The sequence below is a fragment of the Lactuca virosa genome, chromosome 8, assembly GCF_052849685.1.
Source record: "Lactuca virosa cultivar CGN04683 chromosome 8, Lactuca_virosa_CGN04683_v6, whole genome shotgun sequence".
NCBI lineage: Eukaryota > Viridiplantae > Streptophyta > Magnoliopsida > Asterales > Asteraceae > Lactuca > Lactuca virosa.
In genome coordinates, this window is record NC_136433.1 from 8,408,925 (window position 1) to 8,435,437 (window position 26,513).

A 26,513-nucleotide genomic window follows, 5' to 3' on the forward strand; every position below is an offset into this window, starting at 1 on the left:
AGAAATCATAAAATCCCCTCCAATTGGCCTCAAATTCCCAGTTTGAAGTTAGGGATAACTAACGTTTTATAGCCTTTAGCCCTTTACATGGCTATCTGAAATCTAATTGGTTTGATGGAAATTAGAACCAACTTTTTACCAAGTTCTTAACTTCCAAGACAAAATGTAATAGTCGTTTTTAAAAGTGAACACACATCCTATAAAATGATGTGTTTGTCATTATGCATTTGTGTTTTTTCTTTCTTCTTACAAAACAAAACATCCTTTTAAAATAATTATTAAAGTGTGACGTGGATTCTATTGACCCGAACAAGTGACCTGACTCGAAACAAAGTGAAGAAACTTGCACGACGATTTCAAAGGGATGAGGTATGGACCTGTTTAGTTGTATATGTATTCGATTTAATAATATTCGTAATTAGAAATTCCAATGTCTCACTTTGAAAACAATGGATGATATAAGTGTTTTCTGGTTTCTGTCCATGCATGTATGATTGTAGGTCACACCGATTGAACCATATTAATTCTCTATGTCGTTTTATTGTTTTCCCTTGATTGCTTGCGTAACAAGAATATTTAAATATATATTATTTTACAAGTTTAGAAATGACAAAATGAAAGAAGCACGGTTTGCTCCCATTCTCACTTATAGCAAACTACTAAAATTATTTTACAAAGATAACATGTGTTTCATCCATTTTGAAAGTTAGTTGCAACCTAATACATTTTGACCGTTAAAAACTAACATTTACTTATATGATAAGTATAACACTTTTTAGTTTGAGTTTTCAGAAGATGTAATAGTTTATACGTTGGTATAATTTCTTATATATGTTGAACAAAACCCATCACATATTGATTTATATATTTACACAAGTCTTCAAAGAAAATCGTATCCACTAATATACTACAGAGCAGTTGCAGCAGCAACAACAATAACCTCAACATACCTTACGAATCTCATTACAATGGTATATGGGGAGATAGATGTCGACATTCATGTCATCATATGGGGAAGATTGATTGATTGTGTCACATATGACCTCCAACATGTGAAAATCAAGAACTTATAAATGGGAAAACAAACAACCAAGTAGCAAGAGAAGAGTTAGGCGGTGATAATAGTAAGATGGAAATATTGATAGATCGACAAGTAACGGTATATGAGATTTAGCAAAAAAAGGTGGGATCATTCATAGTGTGATGTACCAATTCATGAAATAGTGCAACATATAAGTATATGAACATGAATAGGTACCGACAATAAAGATCAGGAAACAAAACATACATGAGGGCTAGGCTACTTATCTACCTTGATTTTAGTCTCCACACCATCCTATCTGAGGTCATGTCTTTGGAAAGAGAAAACTTATCTATGTCTAACCTCATACTATTCTCCCACTTCCTTTTTGGATGTCCTCTTCTCCAAATCAACTTAATCGACATTCTCCAGATTTTTTTTTTTTTTTTTTTTTTTTTTTTTTTTATCTGCGACACTCCCAACGAATTTCATATCTTAGAATTTGATATCCTATCCAACAAAGTTCTAGTGCTTATCTACCTCAACATCCTCATTTCTACCACTTCTATCCTTCTACTACTTCTATCCTCTGATCGTGGTCTTTCTTACTTGGCCAACATTCAAATACATACATCATGGTAGGCTGACAACTACCCCATACAATTTTCCTTTTAATTTCAACAATATCTTTTTATCGCCCAAGACCCCAATGCCGCCCTCCACTTTAACCAATTTTTTTATGTGACATGTGATGTCTACCTCCACACCATCTCCCTTATGGATCATAGACCGTAGATACTTGAAGCTTTCCTTCAAGATAAGAGCTCCATCTCCTTTATGGATCATAGACCCTAGATAATTGAAGCTTTCCCCAACTGAATTGGTTTCCTATAATAGTCGTGATGCTATACAACCTAGTATCTAAAATTCTCTCTAATTATTTTATGTCATGACTAAGAAGCATAATACCTATATAGTTCCCATAGTTTTGAGTATCGCCTTTCTTATTATATAGGGGGATCAAATTACGTGATCTCTAGTCTCCTAACATCTCCGCAGTCTTAAAGATAATGTTAAATAAGTTAGTAAGCCACTTAACGCATTCTTTTTTTTAAGACATTGCCAAACCCTAATAAGAATTTGATTCAAACCAACCACTTTGTTCCTTCCTAGCTTCCCCAAATCTCTCTTCACTTCACCGCTACTAATCTTCAAGTAAGAACCTATAAAAGAAGTTTTGAGCATTTTATTTGTCGATGATAAAATTTCTTTAAAAATACCCAATTTTTCATAAATAAAATAATTTTTTTAGTAGTCTTTTGAATAATAAATAAAATACTACTGAAAACCCAAAAGCTTCCAACCCATAAGTAGTAGAGGTTGTGCCGGTAGTTGAAGCAGTCACGATGGCAGGAGTCCAAGCACTTATTCGGGTTATGCTAGTTGAGCAAATGGAGCATACGAGATAACTAGGAGAGAAGTCACAACACCAACTGATGATCCATTATTGAATGAGGGTCAGTCCAAAGAAAGAAGCTACAGTCGGACCGTGGACCAACCTGAACCACGAAGGGTTAAAAAGAACAATTGTGACTAAGAGGTTGAGAGGAATGGATGCGAGTACAAGGACTTCATGGCTTCCAAACTACCAAGTATTTCTGGTAGCTCAACACCAATGGAAGTTATTGATTGGATCACCAAGATGGAGATGGTGTTTAAAAGTTGTGATTACAATAACCAACATAAAACCATTTTAGCTGTCATACAACTAAAGACTAGAGTATTGAGCTATTGGAAAATGTTGGATGACTCCATGCCGAAGGGAGAAGCAAGGAAGATGTATTGGGAGAACTTCCTTGAGGAGTTAAAAATGTAATATTTCTCTCAACAAGATCTTCTGGAGATCAATAATTGTAGCGCCCATGTTTCGAGGCTAAGCATTGATGCGACGATGTAATAGTTAGGGTCAACAAATGTAACTCAATTTGAAATAATAAAAATGAATTATTTGAGTATTATGTGAATTATGGGAATTTATGTTCTTTATACTTGTTTATAATGATATAATAAAGTAAAAATGAAAATAAGCATAAAAAATAGAATGTTAGATAAACCCGATATCTATGAAGAAAGTTGTAGTGGTCATGACAAGGATTCCGGAGATATAAAGAACGTCGAAATCCGAGTTATAACGAAGAAGTTATGACTTGTCGAAGTTTCGCGACAAAACCAGCGCGACGCTGTGTGACGTAAAAAGTGAGTTTACGATAAAGAGCTTTTTAGCCTTAGCGATCTAAACGAAAGTCGTAGTATACGTTAAACCGAGAGCATGCATAAAAAGAACGTTCAAATCTGACTTCGTATGAGGAAGTTATGAATTTTCTAAAATTTTACATAACAGTGTGTAGCCTGAAGTTCGAATTTTAGATCGATCAACTTTTAGCCGACACGACCAAAATGATAATTGAATATCTCATTAATAGGAGTTCAACGATAAAAATACAGTCGAAAACGGAGTCTGTATGTAGAAGTTATGAATTTTACACGGTCCTTAAACAGTGTAATCTTCTCATACTGTTAAATATAAAATCGGTCGAGAAATAGCCGATGGAGTCAAAAGGAGAGTTGTATATCTTGTCAATACCTACACGTGGATATAAATAACGTTAAAACGGAGCTCGTATGCGAAAGTTACGGGGTTTAGAATTCGGAAGGGTGCTGCTGCGAAGTGGGTGACGTGACGCAATCTGAGCCATTGCTTTCTCTCCACTAGATGACGAAACGTGGCACCAACTCGACGAGTTTGGGGGCCAGAAACTCGATGATTTGGGCCAGAACTCGACGAGTTCATCACTTTTTCAGCCTATAAATACCAACCGAGGCCAACCTTCATCCTTCACTCCTTCCCCACTTCGTTCTCTCTCTATACATTCTCTAAACCTCCCAAAACACCGCCAAAAGTAGGAAACTTCCCTAGCACTAGAAGAAAGCCCCGGAGCACCAGAAGGCTCCGAGAAAAAGAGTTTTTCGGTTCGGAAACTCTGCCCCGTAGAGCCCGGTTTTCAAGCAAACCTCCCGGTTTCGTCGAAGCGAAGCGTTGTCCAAGTTGGAATCACCACCTTATCAAGTGAGTGTATAGTTACTTTCATCTTACACATAGATATGAAGTATTTTATACAAATTACGTGCTATGTGTTCATATTATCTGTTTACTTGAGATCTATGCTGAATGAAAGATTTAAACTTCTTTTTTCAGATCTAAATTGTATATTTATTTTATATCTTAAGATCTATGCTGGACGAACAATTTTGTGCATGTTTTTAATGATTTAAACTGTATATGTATTTTATATCTACAAATATGTTAGGTTAAACTGTATATGTTTTTAATGATTTAAACTGTATATGAAATAGTTGATGTGATGAAATAAAATGATGAGAAGCCTCGGTGTTGACGATGATCCAGTCATCTAGTGGAGTATGGATGACGACCACAAACTTTTCTAGACAGTCCAGTGGAACGCTAGAAGGCTCGCAACCTGTAGGTGTTTGTGAACGATGTGTTAACCGGTGAACTCCATCCCCCTCATGGTTGCCTTACGAACATATATGGCTGAGGAATCCCCTTAGCAGTAGTGTCCATCCCGATGAAATTCCTTAGGATAGGTCCCTTATGATAAATGATTTAAGGACGCAAAGTGAGGATAACGGGAACAGGTAATCGGGTTGAATGATTGTTGAAAATAATAAACCTATTTATTATGGTTTGAAAACCTTATGTGCTCATCAGACTCCCCAACCCGACCCACTCAGTTTTTTGTATTACATGTAGTGACACAAGAGCATAGATGTGATGATCCGATAAGAGATTATGGATTATAGGCCAGTAGAAATAAATAGATAGTCGTAAGGCCTATGTTGTTTTTGGTTTATGCTTTTGATCTGTATTGACGATGACATCCCGAGTTTTGTAATGTAATGAAAATACAGTTCTTTGGAAATGCTCCTATCTTTATTTTTATAGGAACAAATTCCGCAACATTTTTCTTTAAAAGTATACTCTGATTTTCAAATAAAGCATAAACAATTTGGTCTTTTCTGGCCTTGAAATTGGGTATGCAACAATAATGAATTCCAAAACCTGGAGAAAGGAAAGAAGAGTGTTAGCAAGTATGTTGCAACTTTCACTAAGAAGATGAAGCTAGTTCCTAACTAGGTTCCTACCAAACTATCCAAAGTAAACAAGTTTTGTATTGGACTACCAGCAGATTATGGGCAAAGAGTAAAGCTAGAAACTACTCTGAAAGCATCCATCTGCGCGACTAAGAATGTAGAGACCCAGATAAAGGAGAAGGGTATGGAAAAAGTTGCGAAAGGAGAGAAAAAGGAAGCTTGATGGATCTTCAAGATCCGATAAGAAAAATAAATTCTAGAAGTCTGACCCCAACGATAAGAGATTTGGGGGTAACAATGAAGCCAAATGGTGTGAGAAGTGCAAAAAAGAAGCATTTCGGACAATGCAAAGAAGAAGTGACCTGCTACAAATGTGGAAGGCTTGGTTGCTATGCTGATGAGTGCACTTACAATGGGAGGGTATATTTTGAATACAGAGAATAAGGGCACTTGATGAAGGACTGTCCAAAGAAGAAAAAATCTACAAAACCGAATGCACTGCCAAAACCAAGGGAAAGAGCATTTCAAATGATCTTTGATGAAACAGATGACACTATAGGAGATTAAGATTATGGAGCTGCCTATCCGAAGACCAAAATATGAAGTAGCCATCCTATATAATATAGTATTATGTAGCCTGGGGAAAGAGACATAATATAGTGTGAACTTGAATAACAGTGTAATCGTTTTTAAGAAGTAATATAATCCTTAGTTATATTATATCATCCGATGTGTTAAGTTGCTAAATGATTTTCTTGTGTGGTGATTTGGAAAAAATGTGAGGAAATTCTTGGTACGAGTATGAGTAGGTGTGAAAGGTAGTAGATGATGGGTATTATGCAAAACATATAACCCTATGTGTGCATGCAACCCTAAAATTTTTTTATCTATGTTTTCTCTAATTGAACATACAATATGAACAACAATGTAGAAACCCTAGAATACTAGTATATAATCAAAATACACAATTAGGTTTATTAAAACATACCTTGATTGTTATATAGCAATAACAAATGAAAATCCTTAGTGTTGTTGAAGCTTTGAGAGCAAGCGTCACAATTGTCACGCCTCTAGTGATTCACACCCAACAGCAGCAATGAAAGATGATTGAGAAGGAGGAGGGAGGCTTCAATTTTTCGGTTGGATCTCTTGGAAAACAAGTGGCTGAAAATTGTAGGGTTATGACCCTATTTATAGTGCAGATAGGAAACCCTAGATAACCCAAATTCAAGATTATCTTAAACCGGGTAATTATCCACTCTCCTGATTATCCATTAAGAATTATTATAGAATCCCTTAACCCTTAAGAAACCTACCAAGTCCTAAGGATGGTTCTAGATTGCCTCTTACGCAACTATTAAACAATTACAATTCAATCCTTGCACTTTTAATTGATTATTTTAATCCCAAAATTAATTCAAATTAATTTATGATTAAATATTAATCAGATATTACTATTTATAATTAATATATTATTCTCATAATATATTAACAAATTATTTATTTCAATTTACTAATCAAATAATAAATCAATCTCTTTCTCCAAAATCATCCTTTCCAGTTGCTAATCTTGAGGGCAACCCAAAAAGACGGTGCTACTATCAATTTAAGTATATACCAATTATAATTATGAGCCTAGACACCTAATCCAACAGTAGAGGCCTATACTACCGGAAACTAGTAGCTAAGAAACTCCAAGAGCTTGACAAGGAAGGCATAAGAATTACGGTTATACCTTAGGATGAAAAAGTGATTTGCGAGTCATCATCCATCCATGTTTTGCTGATGATTTTGGGACGTACTCATCCTAAGGGGGGCGGGGGAATTGTAACGCCCGCAAATTCGGGCTAGACAAATAAGAAATAATAAGCAATAAAACGACATTTTGATAGAAGTTTATTTATGATGAATAATCTTAATTAAAGTTATAGTATATGTGACAAGGATTCCGTACATATAAAGAACTTTGAAATCCGACTTCGTATGAAGAACACGATTAAACCGACATGGCTATGCACGTTGTAAAAAGTGAATTTTAGATAGATGGCTTATTAGCCTAATAAATCTAAATTAAAGTCGTAGTAATCATAAAACCGAGAGTGTGCATATAGAGAACGTCCAAATCTGAATTCATATGAGGAAGTTATGATTTTTCAAAGTTTCAACGCAACAGTACGAACATTGAAATCGAAATTCAAATCGTTTGATTGTTAGCCAAAACAATCTAAACGAGAATTAAAGATCTCGTAAATATGCACCCATCGTGATAAAGACAATCAAGAATGGAGTTACGAATTTCGCAAGAACTTTAACAGTCTAAACCAGTCCAAATATGAATTTGAGTTAGATTGATAATTAGCTGTTGAGACCTAAAGAAAAGTTGTAGATCTCGTCGAGAGGATTCCGGGGATAAAAGAACGTTGAAGACGGAGCTCATATGCGAAAGTTATGGTCGTTCGAAGATTCGCAAAAATACCCGCCGGGGTGACGTGGCAACACCGGAGTGTGTCACGTGGCATGTCGGGAGACGGCATCTTCCAAGAGACAAGGTGATGTGGCACCATGAGATTTGTGCGGCGCGCCCCCTGGACCCTATATATATATATATATATATATATATATATATATATATATATATATATATATATATATATATATATATATATATATATATATATATATATATATATATATATATATATATATATATCTTTCGGATTCACTCATTTCCCTCACAAATATATTCACAATCTCTCTGAAATCTCTCTAGTCTTTGAGTTTGATTCTTCCTAACTTTTAGAATAGTTTAGTAACAACTATGGAGCTCTAGGAGCCCGACAAAAATAAGTGTTCGGATCGGAGTTCTGCTCGCGTAATATTCTGGTTTTCGCTAAAATTCTTGTATGTTAAGCTGCGCTTATATTATTTCAAGTGTAACTTATGTTTATGTTAATAGTCGTTATTACAAACCTATAAATAAGATTTATTGGTGATTCCAATTTATTATACTGATTGATCTACTTACGGGAATGATGTGTAGGCTGGATTTAGTGCAGTGTTTAAAGTGAAATTTCCAAACAGTAGACTTTATATACCAAATGGACCCTATCTCCGATATGATCCTACTATTACTTGACAGATCTTGATGTAAACATTGGGATTAGTGAGGAATCTAGACTGTCATTAGTCACCAAGAATATAAGACTAAGACTTAGTAACATCCGTACCTAGGTCACATCAAAGGAAAAGACAACGTGTTAGGCGAAGCGCTGCCAAATTCACCAGTCATCCGCTTTTAACAAGTGAGTGCATAGTTACTTTCAAACATACACATAGATACATGTATTCTAATTGCTTTAAACGCTATGTGTGCTGATTAGGTGTGTCTAATATATATGTGCAACATGATATAGTTATTACTTGAATAAACTATATATATTTTATCAACTTAAAATATGATTGGGTAGTGAAGGGTTGTGTAAAATAATAGATGAGAGGTTGTGATAGGTTAGCAAAGGGTTATGAGAAATAATAGGTTATGGCCTACTATACTTACCAAAGTACAATCGTACTACTGTGCTCACCCAAAGTACTATTGTACTACTGCGCCTAGTCATCTAGGAAAATATTAGTTAGTAAAAAGTTGTGCGAAATAATAAGCTGTGACTTCCTGTGTTGTGACCAAAATACTATTGTACTGCTATGTTTACACAAAGTACTACCGTACTGTTGTGTTGTGCCCAAAGTATTATTGTACTGCTATGCCTGGATGTTTAAGGAAGAATAAATGACGACCGCTACTGATAAAAGATCCTTTAGGAGAGATCCCTCGAGATAATTATCTAAGGATTATAAAGTAAGGATAATGGGAATGGGTAACTGGGTTATTTGTTTGTTGTGAAATATATAACTAAAGATTATAATATTGTGGGTTGAAAACCCTATGTACTCACCAATTTTCCCAACCTGATCCACTCAGATTCTTTGTATCACAAGTAGTAGTACAAAGATAATTATGTATGATCTGATGAGAGATTCAAGGAAATATAGGACATGTTTTAAAGAATGTTGTAAGGCCTGTAATGATTTTGTTTATGCTTATGTTTCTTGTATCAGTTATGACATCTCAAGTTTTAATAATCAATGAAAAACATTTATTCAGAAATACTTTTATGAGACAAATTTCGTATTTATAAATAAACTATGTTTTAAAATAAGCATAAATAAAAAGGTCTATTATGATCGTGAAAATGGGGATGTCACTATATATATATATATATATATATATATATATATATATATATATATATATATATATATATATATATATATTCCAGATTTAAGCTCATCTTCAAGCTTGATTTATGGGTTTGAAAACCCTAACTCAGTCAGACCTTCAAGAACTCGTCAGACCTTCAAGCTCGATTTTGGGAAAACCTTCACATGTGAGTGTGTTCATCTTCAAGTAACCCAAAATACACAATCAAATTCTTCTTTGTTCTTGGAAATCAATTTATGGGCTTGAAAACCCTAACTCGACTAAGGGTTATTCTTGAGTTCGATTTTTGGTCTTTATGTGTTTCTGGAAAACACACATAGCAATAGGTATGCTTTTATGTGTGAGTTGAAGATCGTATGTATGTGTGTGTTCATCTGATCTCGGGTTCTTGAGTTTATGTGTTCATCAAATTTGATTTTGTGTTCATCTGATTTGAATAAACAACTTAAAAAAAAGTTGCAGATGAAGAATGATTTAAAAGGGAGAAAATGGTGGCTTGGATATGATATTTTCTGTCGTTGGTTTGTGTTAATTTGATATTTGATGAACATGTTGTAGCAGGTGGCGATGGAGGGTTGCTTGGATAAACAAACCCAGATCCATGAATTTTTAAGTTTTTGCAGATGAATACATACACACATGAACTTCTGGGTTTTTTTTATCAAATGAATGCATACACACACTGACACATCCCAAAAATACAGTCCAAAAATTTCGTTTTAAAACTTATAACAAAACCATAAATCATCCATCATCATAAAGAAAATCAAGAATCATGTATCTCAAAACATCATATCAAATACTGTATCAAAATCATATGGGAAAAATATAAGAGTCTAAACATCCCAGGCTAAAACTGTGGTGTGTGCCATGCGATCATCCCGATCCCTTCCCCTTGCTAGTGGAAGTACCTGAAATCAAAACTGAAAACTGTAAGCACGAAGCTTAGTGAGTCTCTCCTACTACCACATACCATACACATAACACATAAACATATCTTGGGCCCCGCCCCTGCTACATTGAGTCAAGCTCGGCATCGGCTTTCCCGGCATCGGGCCCCGCCCGACATCGAACCCTATTTGGCATCGGGCCCCGCTCGACATCAAGCAAATCTCAGAATACATAAGAGCATAACAACAATACACATAAACCTAATCACATAACATTAACACTTAAACGTTCCTCAGGCCCCGCCCTGCATCGGACCGTAATCCGGTAACATACTAACATTCCTCGGGACCGCCCCGACATCGAACCGAAGTCCAGAAACATTCAATACAAACACATGCAAGAGTCACAAAGACATCAAGCATACATGCATTCCTCGGGACCGCCCCGACATCGAATCGAAATCCAGAAAAGCATATAATCCTACATCGGGCCCAGCCTGACATCAGACCATAGTCCGGAACTACTACTAACTAAATGGGCCGGCCTTGGTGCCTTAGACCCGTTCCTACTGGAGGAAACTCACCTCGAGTGCTAGCTGTGAAATCTCTTGTGAGGAATCCCTGACGGCTGCTCCAACGACTCCCCGACTATCAATTTCACAATAACATTTAATCAGAATCTGCTAATCCTTCTTAGGGTAAAATGACCATTTTACCCCTGGTCAAAGTCAACGTCCTGGTCAAAGTCAAAGTCAAGGTCAACTCCCAGTCAACCCAACTCGTTGAGTTATCTCCCAACTCGACGAGTTCCTGAACAACTCAGACTCGTGGTCAACCGAGTCAACTAGTCGAGTCCCTTCCCAGACTCGTCGAGTTCTACCTGTCATAAAATCGGGACACCCAGCTTCAACTCGGCGAGTCCCTTACTGGACTCGCCGGGTTCCCCTGTCTGTTTGGGCTATCTTAGAGGATTAAGCCCCTACACTTCAGATCCAAGCTTCATATTTTATAATAACCCTGAAAATGTCCTTTTAACGGTAAAGTTTCTAACTTTACCCCCTTAATACCCCTTCTTAAAGGGTTTAGCTCAAACTCTAATTCCTTGGGACCTAGAACTTGGTCATTGAGCCATCTATCCACCAAACTAAGGCTTACCACTTCAGATCTACTCTTCTAACACTACTTAGACACGTAAAGTTCCAACCTTTCTCCACATGCATGGCCTTTTGGGGCTAAAAAAGGCCAATATAACACTCTATGTCTTGCATGGGGGCTCCAATGGCATAAAGTTTGCACCTTTATGTCATAAAAACCCCTCTAAGTCCTAGATCTGGAAGATTATCCACTTTGGTTGTCCATTCACCAAAAGTTATCATTCTTGGGCCACAATCTTCATAAAAGAGAAAAAGGAAGAGATCTATGAACTAGAGGTCAAGATAGAAACTTGATTACCAGAAAATATAGCCAAAGAAGTGTAGTTTCTGGATCTACACTCTTCCTCTTGAGCCTTCTAACTCCTTCTTCTTCTCCAAGCTTCAAGAACACAAAAGATTGCTTACAAGTGGCTCACACACTCACAAGATGCTCTAGGGTTTTGTGGATTAGGGTTTGGGACAAGGAGGCTGTAAATGAGGCCAAGGGGTGGGGATTAAGATGCTTAAATAGGGTGCAAAACCCAGAAATTAGGGTTTCATTCTTGCTGATCTACTCGTCGAGTAGACAACTTAAACCCCGCGCATAATCTGCCTTCTACTCGACGAGTTAGGGCCACAAACTCGTCGAGTCATTCTCATAAAATGAATAAATAAGTATTTAATGCATACCAGGGATCTGAGCGTTACAATTCTCCCCCATTTGTCTTATACTTCGTCCTCGAAGTCTGCTGCATCTGAAAACAACACTGGATAGTGCTCCCTCATCTCCTCATCGGGCTCCCAAGTTCACTCTGAACCCTTGTGGAACTGTCAAATACGCCGAAAACCGGCTAAACATACTATTGCAGGTCATAAAGACGTATTTTGAACATTTCATCAAGTTCAACGGGAAAATATAAAAAAAAAAATACTCAGTGAGTAAATATGTATAAATCAAAAAATAAATTATTTTTTTAAGTCATTATCCTATTTAAAAATTATAGGTATTTGTGTATCTCTTTTATTAAATAACTAGGTGTAAAACTCGTGTAATACACGAGTTGATTAAGAAAAAAAATAAATATCAAAATGTAAACAACTAAGTATTTTTTAAAATAAGGAATGAAGAAAAGTATTAACAACAATTTGCTATTATATTTAATATTTTACATATATAAGTATAAATATAAAATATTATATGGTTTTTTAATTTTAAAAATTGAAAAATCTAAAAATTGATATATAAATATTATTTATTTTAATGAAACTAATTGACATGATAAAATAAATTTTTTTTATTAAAGTGATCCGTTTAAAAACTAAAACAAATGTAGTAGAAGCTAGGGACCCGATGGTCACCCTGTTCGTAGTGGACGCGTCAGCGTGCCACATGGCAGACCTATTCGGTGACAGAGCTCACTGCCACTGCAGCTACACCACTACCCATAAAATAAAACACCCAAAAACGCCCTCTTTCTTTCGCATCCCCTATTCATTGATTCCAATCACATATTCTTTGGATTCAATCTTTTTTTTTTCTTTTCGATTTCTAGGGTTTCAGATTCTCTTTTCAGTTTTTCTTAAATACAACAATTTCTCACTATACTTTTCTTTTGTCCTTCTTTCTGATCTCGCATCTGCATCTCAGATTCCGATCCTGCCTTTTCTTCTTCGATAATTGATATAACATGTTGCTAGATCTGTTGTTCCTTTGCAGTTTCTGGAGCAAATCACTCTGAAAAGTAAGATTTGCAGATTTAGATCACTTGTTTATTGTTGCTTAGATTCAAGGGTTTACGATTCAGTTTGTGGATTCCGTTAACGAAATGTGTTACATTTGACTCGATTTTAGTAAGATTCGTACTTTTTGAGGATATAGCTCAATTTTTCAGATTATGTTTATTTCGTTACTTTTGAATTATCTATTATTAACACATGTGGCTAGTTTGTCCCGATTCCGGTTTAAGCTATTAAGCATGTTAATATGAAAAAAAGAAGAAGATTGGTTGTCAAAGCCTCAAAAGGATGTAGCAATGATTGTTCTTTAAGATTATAACTGCAAGTTGATCCCTATTTACTATTTGGGTAAATGTTGAAAAACTTGTGTCATTTCCAGTTTTAGCTGATCAAATCAAGTCCATCTTACACATGAGGCTTGATATCCTAAATAAATTGGACACAGTTGAAACTTTATCATGTATTCAAGGATATAGGTTCTGGAATGCAATTATAATTCATTTTTAACTCAACTTGTAGCTTCTTTATCCTGAATGCTCTTAATGTTTGGGGGTTGGCGTTTGCAAATTACATATTTAGCAAATTCAGTATAGGTAATTGGCTTGAGTGTGACATTGTTGTTTAAGAAATTCTATGTATGATAGCAACTCACAAGAAGTTTCCATACATAAAAAGTTGATTTTATTACTACGGAATCATTTGGAAGGTGAAATCATATCTATTTGTAGGAAATTACCATGCATGGTACTGCAGTATTGCATTACCATGTATGGTAACAGATTACATTATAAAGTGGTTGGAAACTTTTCGCGAACTTATTGGTGCACACAAAAGTTCCTCTTGTCACAAGGAATATGATGGATTTGTGATGTTTTGGGTCCTTTCTCTTTTGTTTCTTAAGGTTAAAATTTGGATGATAAGGACAAACGAGCTTGTGGACTCTTAAATGGTATGCAGCAGCTATCTCAGGACAGTAATTGTGCAAGCTGTGAATATTCAGAAAGTCGCAGAGGGGTTGTTGCAGTTTCCAAATTTTAGAAAAGGTCTGAAGACTGTTTCTACAGCAACCTTTTTGTCTGATCGAATATTTCCTTCTGGTAGAAGAATGATGGTGGATACCAGTGCAACGGGAAACCAGGGTCCAACTACTAACAAAAGTTCACCAGAGAAGGATGATAATGGTGGCTGTGCAAGTGGAGGATGGAAGAGGTGATTGTCCTTTTTTAAGAACACTTTGCTATGTTGCTGTTTATTCTCTTTGCTGACATGTCTTTATTATGTCTTGTATTGACAGTGAAGATGGAAAATTGGGATGTGGCTATTCAAGCTTCAGAGGTAAAAGAGCTAGCATGGAGGACTTCTTTGATGTCAAGACTTGCAAGATTAATGGGCAGACTGTCTGTCTATTCGGGATATTTGATGGTTATATTCTTTCTCAGCAATCTTTATGATAGAATCTTTTTTTTTAGGAGAAACTTATTATTATTATTATTAATTAATATGTTGACTAATGCCTGAAGATGGTTGATCAAGTGATTTATTACTTATAAAGCAGTTTGGGATTAAATGAAGATGATTCTGGGTTCCTTGAGAAAGAAAAGTTTACTTTTTGGGCTTTCAGTGCTTCCACAAAACTAGCATGCATGTGTTGTGCTTGTGCACACATACATTGATGCTTAACATGTGAAATACATTGATGTTATCTTTTAGACTTTTCAGACATGTCTGTTCTACTTCTTACTTGAAGATGGTTAGCTTTGTGTAGGTCATGGTGGATCACGTGCAGCCGAGTATTTAAAGGAAAATCTTTTCAAGAATCTCATGAATCATCCAGAATTTTTGACAAACACCAAAGTGGCCATAAGTGAGTACCTATGGCTATGACTTATATATAAAAATGAAAAAAGAAGAGAAATTTATAAACTTGAATGAATGAATTAACAGGTGAGACTTATCAGCAGACTGACTCAGACTTCTTGGAGTCTGGAAAAGATACGTTTCGTGATGATGGTTCTACTGCTTCAACAGCAGTTTTAGTAGGCAATCATTTGTATGTTGCTAATGTTGGAGATTCTCGAACTGTCATATCAAAGGCAGGAAAAGGTAATTTTTAGAAAAATTGCCTTTTCTATTTTCTTTCTTATAACTTATAAATATTTTCCTCTTTAAACGGATTCATAATTTGTATTACTCAATTGATAGCTATTCCTCTTTCCGAGGATCACAAACCAAATAGAAGCGATGAGAGGAAGAGAATTGAAAATGCTGGTGGAGTTGTGATGTGGGCAGGTAATGGTAATTTTATTATTTATTTATTTATTTACTTAAGTGACATGTTTCGGTATATGTTCTGGTTTAATGTTTTTCTTTTTCAGGTACTTGGAGGGTTGGAGGTGTTTTAGCAATGTCACGTGCTTTTGGAAACCGTATGCTGAAGCAATTTGTTGTTGCAGAACCCGAAATCCAGGTAATTATCGCGTAATTTTTAGGGTTTTTTTTTTTATTATTATTATAAATAATATACTTCAACTCGAATGTGTTCATTAGGTCAGAACATAATTTCCTTTTCTGGTGATGATGCATTAATGAATAATGATATGTCAATTGTATGCTGTTAGAAAATTCCTTACTGTTGAAAATCATGACCTTTGCATAAACATATTCTCTTGATTTTTACTGATTGTTGGTTTGTTTTTTTCATCAGGAACAAGAACTGGATGAGGAATTTGAATTACTTGTTCTTGCAAGTGATGGTCTCTGGGATGTTGTACCAAATGAGGTATACAAAGTTATAGATCTCATTGATTCTCCAATATTTAATATTAATATTATATAAACAAATGAATAATTCTATATTTCTCATATTTTCCAGGATGCTGTGACACTGGCATTGTCAGAAGAAGAGCCTGAGTTAGCTGCTAGAAAGTTGATAGAAACTGCTTTTAGCCGAGGAAGTGCTGATAATATCACTTGCATTGTAGTCAGGCTTTATCATCATCAATCTCCACCACCTACAATAGACCCCCCTCAAATCCAAACTGATGATACCCAAACCCAAACCCAAACCCAAACTGAAACTGAAATCCAAACCCAAAATGAGAATGAGAATGAAACCAAGACTGGACCAATAGATGGCTGAATGATTGATTTGGTTGGTGTTGTATGATGATGACTGAAGTAGGGTCTGAAGCTCCAAGGGTGCGTTTGTGCGTGCATATTGTTCGTAGCTGTTGATACATGTGTTTATCATCTTGTCATCTTAAGTGAACCCCAAAAACGACTGTCTGTTTGTTTGTTTATCTGTCTGTCTCTTGAACGCTTATCTTACCCGTCCACCTACCTACCCGGTGTAAATTGTGTCTTTTTTATTTTTTTTTTATTTTTTTTATCTTATGGTTTTTTTATCAACAATAATGCGACATTAATTAATTATTCAAGAATCTTTTTATTTGCTACATGGAATGGATCTTGCAAACTTATAACGGTGTTTCTTAATTCTTATATGTTAAACCAAAAATCAGAGCTCTAATAGACTTTGTTAGTTCCATGTATCAATGTATGGCATGTTAGCTTGAGTTCCACTGTTGCATCTAATGGACTTTTATTGTCAAAAATTTAAACGCATCTATATCATTATGCTATCCATATGGAAAAAATGTTTGAATTTGTGCTCCATACATTCGTCACATACTAGTAAAAAAAACAGAAAAAAGGGTAGAATTCATGGTCAATTGCTTTGGAATTGGAATGGACTATTTTAGAACATACACATAGCCATAAGTGTACAAACACATTGAATATGATCAGGTACCAACTTTTCGGTGTTTCGTTCTTCGATTTACCATAATGCCCTTCTATAGGATGAACGGCGTAACCGAGTTCACGAGAAACAGGAAATAGTTAAGAGTGCTAGTTATGTATGACTGAAATAAGATTAATCATGTATGCTAAACACGTAAAGATTAATGGTGTAATTTATATTCCAGGACATTTACATTCAAAATGAGAAACATCACTTATTAATGTATATAAAAGGGTAGTATAGTAATTAGCCTAAAGGTGCATTGTATAAATTTTAGTGGCATAACAACTCTACTCAACCATGGTAAAAAGTTAACCCTGGTTAAGTTAACTGGTTAGGGTTCACTCCAAAGAAAAAAAAAAACTAGATCGAGCCCATCTGAGTCTACCCATCTTTTATATTAGTGTAAATTCCTAATTTTTTAAGAGATAGTATTTCTTATTGTAGTGGCATATCGAGGGCTGATTGTTCTTCAGCCATTCTCCGAGGGGTTTTTACCAAACTTTCTCTTCGGTCTTTTCCTCTCCCTTACACAACAATTTGGTGGGAAATTGCAAAGGTCAAACAATAATCAAATCCTATGCGGATTCAAATTCCTTCGAACATCAATTGGTAAATTACTCTCGTTTCTTTCAATTTCACTTGCATTTCACGTAATTCGAATCTAGGGTTTGACTTTCGTTTACTCTGTTTTGGGATTTTAGTGTTGATTTGCTTCAATTTCGACTTCATTGTCAATTGTCAGATTACTTAAGTTTTTCAGATTTGCGTTCAGCGTTTGTAATTTGAATCTCATGTTTGTTGTCGCTGTGACACTTGTTTAACTTCATAAGCAACTTTATAAGTTTCGGATTTTAGGTCTGATTATTAGTTGCTTTTGCGACTATCTTTGTAGTTACGTAATAATCCATGATATATTTTTTTTCTTCCGTCTCGGTCGAAAATTTGAATCTGAATTGTTATAAAATGTCTATCTCATAATTGACTCTGATCATTCATTAGTTTGTGCACCTGATGTTTCACTGCAGCACTTCAATTATTATAAATGAATGAGGTAGTGAGATACATATAGCAACTAGCAACACAAGTGGTGTTGGTTTAGGTTTTAGATTTGGATGTCTCAGTAATTCAAATTTCAGTAATGTTGATTGATGTAATTATGCGGTATCGTTTGAAATCTTTAGATAACCTAATCATCTTATGATTCTCATCTCATAAATTGGTATGTGTATCTTGTCTTTGTGCATGAAGATGGGTAGAAGCATGTTAGTGGTTAGTGATTACATTATTAAGGTTGAATTAGAGTAATGTAATTTTAATGCATATGTTTCACAGAGTTGCAATGTAACTGCTTACTTTTGGCATAATTTGAATCTCACATACCTAATAGAAAAGATACCCATTCCATCATAATACCCTCTAGAAAAAGAAAGTCATTTACGATTATACTACAACATGACATGATGTCTTTTAATTAACATGTCTATTCTGTCATTTCAGGTATCTTGTCTTGATTCTTCCACCATTTCTATCACAAAGGGAAAGACCTTGATTTTTAGCCTTGAATACCCGTGCTTTCTCTTTCACTCTGTTCTGAATTATCTATAGGAAGAGAAACTGACAAGGAAGCATTGAGAGTCACCTTCAAAACTCATGGAATGCAATAAAGATGAAGCAATTAGGGCAAAAACAATCGCTGAAAAGAAATTATCTGATAAAGATTTTCCTGGTGCTAAGAAGTTCATCTTAAAAGCCCAAAACCTATATCCTAGTCTTGATGGCATCTCTCAGATGTTGACCACTCTTGATGTGTATATCGCCTCAGAGAACAAGATAAGTGGAGAAGTTGATTGGTATGGGATACTCGGTGCAAACCCTAATGATGATGAAGAAACAATCAGAAAACACTACAGAAAGTTGGCTCTTTTGTTACACCCTGATAAAAACAAATCAGTAGGTGCAGATGGTGCTTTTAAACTTCTTTCAGAAGCATGGAGTTTGTTATCTGACAAAGCTAAAAGATCATCCTATAACCAAAGGAGAAGTATGAGAGCATTCCAACAGAAAGTTTCAGTTCAAGTTCCACCTCCTTCAGCTCCTGGTGCCAATGGAGCCCACACAAAGCAACCACCTTCAAAGCCAAACAACCGGACTACAACCACCGCCACTAGGCCGCCAGCTCCTCCACCACCTTCCCGCCCACCTCCACCTCCACCTCCGCTTCGTACCGATACTTTTTGGACAATTTGCCATCGATGCAAGATGCATTACGAGTATCTAAAACTATATCTCAATCATACTCTTTTGTGTCCCAATTGTCACGAGCCGTTTCTAGCCAAGGAAATGCCGCCACCTGTCAACCTCCCGAAACCATCTTCTTCATCTGCTCACCACCATCAGAATCCAACTAACCATGTAAAAACCACAAAAGTCCAGGGAGGCCCTTTCACAAAACCAAATGTGCCTGCAGACCCCTCGGTTGCAACAAAAGCAGCAAGTGTTATTCAGCAAGTAGTTGCTGACAGGTTGAAAAGAGAACGTGAAGAATTCTATGCTAATTGGCCTTCAAAAAAGAGAAAAGCAGATGATGATAGTCAAGGCTCTGGTGTTAAGATCCCGTTTCAGATGTCAACAACAGGGGTAAAAATGACCGGTTTTGAGACAGCTAATTTAAATAATAGGTTAAATAGAACTAGGGAGTTGACTCCATTAGAAAGCCGAAACATGTTAATGAAAAAAGCCCAAACAGAGATTAAAAAAAAACTAATCCAATGGGAATCCGAGGAGAAATCGAAAGAAAACTTAAACAAAAACAACCCATCATCTCAAAATCAAAATCAAAATAGCAAACAAGTTTATGAACAAGAAAATGGAGAAGAAGAAGAAGAAGAAGAAGAAGAAGAAGAACTTGCAATGAATGTTCCGGATCCCGACTTCCATGATTTTGACCTTGAACGCACTGAAAATTCATTTGAAGATAACCAAGTGTGGGCTGCTTATGATGATGATGATGGAATGCCAAGATTCTATGCTTTGATTCATAAAGTTCTTTCAAGAAAACCACTGAAGATGAAAATCAGTTGGCTAAATTCAAAAACCACAGCCGAATTCGGAAGCCTAGAATGGTTGGGTTCGGGTTTCCGGAAGGTTTGTGGGGAGTTTAGAATCGGGAGACATGAACTCTACAAAACCCTAAATTCATTCTCCCAGAAGGTTGAGTGGACAAAATCCCAACGTGGGAGTGTTTTGATTTTACCTAGGAAGAACCAAGTGTGGGCCCTGTACAGAAACTGGTCGCCTGATTGGGACGAGAATGTTCCGGATGATGTGATACATAAGTATGACATGGTGGAGGTTCTAGAAGATTACAATGAAGAAAAAGGTGTTCCGGTCAGCCGTCTTTTGAAGCATGCTGGATTCAGAACTGTTTTTCATCCTGTTACAGACGAAAGTGAAGTGACAGTCATTCCAAAAGAAGAAATGTTTCGATTCTCACATCAAGTCCCGAAATATGTCTTGAATGGGACAGAGGGGCAAAATTGTCCAAAAGGTTGCCTTGAGCTGGATCCAGCTGCTACGCCTTCTGACCTTATTCAAGAGGACACCATTGAGAATGATGGTGTGAAGGGCAAGATTGGAAATGGTGAAGAGAAGAAGATATAGCTACAGTGGAGGTAAGTTTTTTTTTTTTTTTTTTTTGGGTAGTAGTTTGATTTTGTATGGAGGATAATGATAATGACTCACATTTTGTTCATGACATGGGCTGACTATCTGTGAGGTCTTTTTGTGCAAAAAGGTTTTACATTCATGGTATAGAACAGAACAGAACAGAATAGAATATAATCTGTTGAAAAGATTTGTATGGATCATGATTTATTCCTAAATCAGGACTAACTTCAGTTCTGTTCCAAAACTATTTAGTATTTACTTTTTACTCCACCAACAGCTTTACTTTTTTATAGATAAGATATTGGAACTTATTTAGATCGTTAAAAGTTGAGTCTTGATCTTTTGGTAAATTATTTGAAATATTTCTCTGTGTAGGGAAATATATTCCATTATTACTTCTACTTATTTGTGAGAGGTAGCAACTTCTGATACGGATGAACATATGTTCTTTATTTATGAGCATATACCATGAATTACTCTGTTTAGTTGTGAGAAGTAGCAGCTTTTACTGATTAATCGATCTTTGTATCCACTATTATACTAAACACCACTAAAGAGGCAGCAACTTCAATCACAGATGAATCGATAATGATGTTATGATGAATAAATATAAGATTATAACTTGTTTTTTGCTATATGTATTATGAAATTAATTTATCAGGGTTTTTGTTTGACTGATGTTCATCCAATTTTTGGAAACCGAATGGAAATTGTTTTGCTATGTTTCTCTAAGTTGGATAACGATCCCCTATATTTGATAGTGGCTTTATTCAATATTTTCAATCACGTAAAATTTATGCGATCCTCCAATATTTTTGGGATTTGATTTTTGGTTGTTAAGTTATGAATATTTAATGTTTTAGGGTTTTTTTTAACCATCATACCCTTATGGTTACAATCTAATCTCACGATTACGAAGCAACAGATTTAGGAACCTAGTCGCTGGTTATGTGGTTAGATTGTGTTATTTGTTATGTTGTCTAATCTCATTTTGTAGGTTTTACAAAAAAATTGCATACATTTACATTTTAGTAGGTTAAAACCCATAGAAACCACAGTTAACTGTAGGGATGTCAACAGGACCAAAACGGGGTGGAAATAGCTACCCCCGACCCCAATCCTGGCCCGGAATTCTCTTGTTTCCCCGCCCCCGTTTCCCTTGAGAATCCTTTATTAACCCGTTTATTTTGTTTAACCTTATTTACCGTATTTTTAACTTGTTTATTTCGTTTAGCTTTAATATTACACAAATTACTCAAATACACAACATATATTACACAATGACTATTCTGTCTAATATTTATTTTTTATAAATAAGGTAATTACGTCGGAGACCCCACGTGGTATTCAGGACAAAACTCATCGTTCCCAAAAACTAAACGGGGGTAAATCCCTCCCTTGAACCCGAAAATATTATTCCATATTAATAGTCCATGTTTTTTTTGTCCCAAAATAATAGTCTATTTCTAATAATAAATATGTCTTTTACCATAATAACCCTCATTACTAGTTAAATTACCATGAAATTAAATGTAACTACCAAAATTAAATGCAATAAAAAGGTAAAATTGTCATTTCATTTAATAAAATTAATGTTAATTAATGTTTTCTTAATGTATGTTTTTTGTCGGTGGACAATTATTTTGGGACGGCGGGAATATAAAAGTACTCTTGTACAAAAACGAGGTCCAAAGTGGGTTTCTAACATCCCTATGGTTAAGAAAAGAAAAACACTATTGATATTTTAAAATGGTAATGACAAATCAAAGATTTATAAAAATTTATTAAATTACAAAGATAGAAACTTTGTCTATAAGTTTATAACGATTAGTTAAAATTAGTATATATTGTTATGAATATCTTATCTACGTTCTATATATGTAGACATTTGTTAAAATTATGATTTTATACCATGCAATATAAATTTGAATAGAGTAAGAAAAAAATACAATAAATTATGGAAATGACATTGTTATTGACAAATTAAAAGTAACGCTAATGTAATAATATACATAAACACAACACAATAAGTTACAAATTAAAATGATGAATGAAGTGTGATTTACTGAAATTAAGTAAAAAAATGATATAAAAAATTAAAATCTACAAATTGTTTATAAATTTCTAAAAACTTTTTTATACACAACATTGGACGTTATGTTTGTAAGTCTACCATCTGTATCTAAAACAATTTTAATCATTCTCTACTTTGAACTCTAAATAAGACAACATACAATTGCCCATGTGTAAAACAAGATCTTTGAGAAAACAAACCAACATTCAATAACGGTTGCCCTTGACTCTTATAATATGTCATTGCAAAACATACAACCAATGTTTATAATATTTCATTGCAAAACATACAACCAATGTAAATTATCTTTTTTGGAATTTGAAGAATTTTAGGACTTAAAAGACATTCTTGGAAAAAATATTAGGTTTCCAATATTACTTTTAGATATGATAACTGCCACAAGAACACGTTTGCCCAAATATATAACTTGTAGTCTAGTGTCGTTACATAAGCCATTTTTCTGATCAATGTTTCTCAATAACATAACTGGAACCCCAACTTTTAAAATCAACTTATGATTTGGCAGACCTGACACTTTAAAGCAACATACATACAATTGTCCATATATGAAAACATATTCTCTAAGAAACAAACCAACTTCCGATGAGAACTGTCATTGACTCTTGTTAGTGGCATTACAAAACATACAGACAAGAAATTGTCTTTTGAAATTTGAAAGGATTTTGTTCCAGACAGAGTTAAAAACATTCTTTGAATAAAGGTTTGGTTTTCAATATTATACAAATAGTCTTTAATCATAAATTTACAAACACTTCTTTATATATAATAATGGATGCTATGCTGGTAAGTCTATAATGAAATATTATTAAACTTACTTACTAACAATTCATTTGCAAATCTACGATCCTTATCTAAAAATTAACAATTTTAATTCTTCCCACTTTGAACTCTAGATAAGAAAACATATAAATGTCCATGTATGAAAACATATTCGCTAAGAAACAAACCAACTTTCTATAAGAATTGTCATTGACTCTTATTAATTGTTATTACAAAACATACGAACATTGGAAATTGTCTTTGAAATTTGAAAGATTTTTTTTTTGCAGACAGAGTTAAAGACATTTTTGGAATAAAAGTCTGGTTTCCAATATTAGACAAATATAATATTTAATTATAAATTTGCAAATTTTTTTTTTGCATATAATAATGAATGTTATGTTGGTAAGTCTATAATAAAATATTGTTAACCTTACTTACTAACAATTTGTTATACATAGTAATATAATATTTTCAAATACTTATTTATATATTACAAAAAGATAGAAAATGTTCCACACATATTTGTAGTATCTAAAAAACATTTTCATGTAGTTTAATTTGAGTTTTAGTATATTTGTGTTTTTGGAAAACAATGACAACTTCAAAATGAAATGTGCTTTCAATAAAGAGGAGATTCGTAGCATATATACCCTTAGCTAAATAGATTCCCATAAAGTCGGGTAAATGAACTCTCACCCATGAACAATACATACCCTACCTTGTAACTAATTACTCTCTTTGTAGTTGGCTTTCCATAATAATTCAACTTTTTAGATAATTTTATTGTTTTTCCTTAAGTATATGTCTAATGCTATTTCTCTGCCTCTCATTTATACAAATTGCCTATGAATGATATAAAGAAACTGCAACGAACCGAACTTTCTGTCATCTATTCTATGAGAATTATCAGAGTTTTATCTACAATGCAGAATTCTAAACAAATTAAAAGCTTACTTCCCAGGACACATCACAAGTTTACAATAAAAATCTACATACAATTTAGAACAACAAAGAAAATACATTAAATATCAACCTACTAACTAAGTCTTCCTTGTGCTCATGTATTCTCTTCTGCTACCACGGTTGCTACAACCTGAACCTGCAAAACATAAACATCTGCAGCATCAGACACAACGTGTCTGGTAAGTTATTCTTCTATCCTTTCTTATCTTTCATCTTTCTTTTCTATCGCATGCTCTATCATCTAACTCTTTTTCTAATAGCATACACTGCTATTCTTTTCTCTTCTTCCATCTATCTCTTCTACTCTTCTCTAATATTCCTCTCTATTCTTTCTCATCTCATCTATCTCTTTCTCTGCCATCTAATCTATTTCTCTTACTCTTCTGTTAGTCACTTCTTAGGCTCTTCTGATGATCTATCTATATTTTAACTTTATCTCTAACTATGTCTCTTCTCTGCTCTAACTCTTACTATGTTCTCTGCTTTATCCCTTCTCTACTCTTAGTATGCTTTCACATACTCTGCTTACTCTTCATCTCTCTCTTTATCCCCCCTCTCTCTTTATTCTAAACTCTAAAGCCTCAACATTCTTTTCTCATTTAGACCCAAAGTGTGACTATTGTAAAATCAGGTCATTCCTAGACTCGAACATCTCATATGTAGCATGTAGACATATCATATACTAGACCTAATAGTAGAAATTAGGTCAGAAACTTCTTGAAACTTGGAGTCAATTAGAAACAAAAGCTAGTATACTCAATTTTTATATAGCTTCGGAATCGTCCAATTACTTATAAAATGCCAAAGCTCAATCTCAAAACTTTAACACAAAAATCAAGTTCGATAGATCAAAGCTCAAGGATAGATTAAATTACCTAACTTCCTAATTGGAACTTATGAAATGCTTAACTAATTTAAGTATTTAACAAACTCAAATTAATTAAATCATGATATGATTTAATTACAAGTTGGAAATATTGTCTACACATCACAATTCGAATTATTACCAAAAACATAATTCAAACATTCATCTAATCAAACATTCTCATTTTATAAACTCTTATTTCATCATATGAAATAATATAATATTTATGTTTATAAAATGTAAACTATAAGCTAAATTATTTATCAAAATGACAAGAATCTGTGGACTTATTTCTAAAAACAAAAATACATACCTAAAAACCAACACAAATAACCAAAAGGTATAGAGCGGGAAGATGGTGCGGGAAGAGGAACTGCACCCCGGAACACAATACCGTGGGTGTGTTTAGGGGGTGCAGGGAAAGGGTGAGGGGAGGATACTCTGCCCTCTCTCTCTCTCTCTCTCTCTCTCTCTCTCTCTCTCTCCTCGTGTGATTGGTCAACATTTTTTATATTTTCTATTTCAGTTTCTTTACTATTTATTAAATTATATATATACTAAAAAATTATAAAAAGCATATTTTAAAATTCATGGTTTTTAATTCCCTACAAAATGAGTATAATATTTGTATAAAACATATACATATTTTTTAAAATAAAAAATAAAGGTAGTGAAAGGTGACCATTTCCTGCCTTTTGGTGAGTGAAAAACGAGTGAGGGGAAAACTGACGTGACACTTAAAAAGTGAAAGGTGAAAGGTGACGATACCCTCCGTTCTAAAAATAGTTAAGAGACCGTATTTATTAAAGATATAAATTTCAAAGCCTCTTAAAACCCTCTCTCTCCCTAAAAAATTCGGCCATACACAACCCTCATACTCTTTCTCACTCATTATACCTTGCTCCTTTATGTAAAATCTCGAGGTCAGATTTTACATGTCAATATGAGAGAAAAGATGACCTTAGAAGCAAACTCTAAAAGAGAGACTTAGCCATTCCATTTTTCATACATTTAGTTACATTTCTGGAGTTTTGTGACCCATTTTGGTGAAGTATAACCCCAAAGAGATGACGAGAGAGATAGAGGCAAAATTGTTGGATTAGATGTCTAAGCCCATAATTATT

The 26,513-nt window shown here is 34.5% G+C and overlaps 2 protein-coding genes across 3 annotated transcripts; both read left to right on the forward strand.

The window, feature by feature from the left end:
- Positions 1 to 12,924: 12,924 nt before the first annotated feature.
- LOC145132076 (putative protein phosphatase 2C 76) lies at positions 12,925 to 16,690 on the forward strand. Of its 2 annotated transcripts, none has more exons than XM_079066728.1 (9): positions 12,925 to 13,347; positions 14,135 to 14,442; positions 14,528 to 14,655; positions 14,999 to 15,097; positions 15,178 to 15,336; positions 15,436 to 15,522; positions 15,609 to 15,700; positions 15,938 to 16,012; positions 16,106 to 16,690. In XM_079066728.1, exons 2-9 carry the CDS (start codon positions 14,180 to 14,182, stop codon positions 16,370 to 16,372), a joined length of 1,170 nt encoding a protein of 389 aa, XP_078922854.1. In that variant the 5' UTR covers positions 12,925 to 13,347; positions 14,135 to 14,179; the 3' UTR covers positions 16,373 to 16,690. The 2 variants fall into 2 exon arrangements, with proteins under 2 accessions (XP_078922854.1, XP_078922853.1); XM_079066727.1 differs by having other exon boundaries at positions 12,926 to 13,238.
- Positions 16,691 to 17,435: 745 nt separating this feature from the next.
- Positions 17,436 to 20,948, forward strand: LOC145132481 (uncharacterized). Its single transcript, XM_079067280.1, has 2 exons — positions 17,436 to 17,647; positions 18,536 to 20,948. The coding sequence occupies exon 2, from the start codon at positions 18,689 to 18,691 to the stop codon at positions 20,696 to 20,698; it is 2,010 nt and encodes a 669-aa protein (XP_078923406.1). The 5' UTR covers positions 17,436 to 17,647; positions 18,536 to 18,688; the 3' UTR covers positions 20,699 to 20,948.
- Positions 20,949 to 26,513: the final 5,565 nt, after the last annotated feature.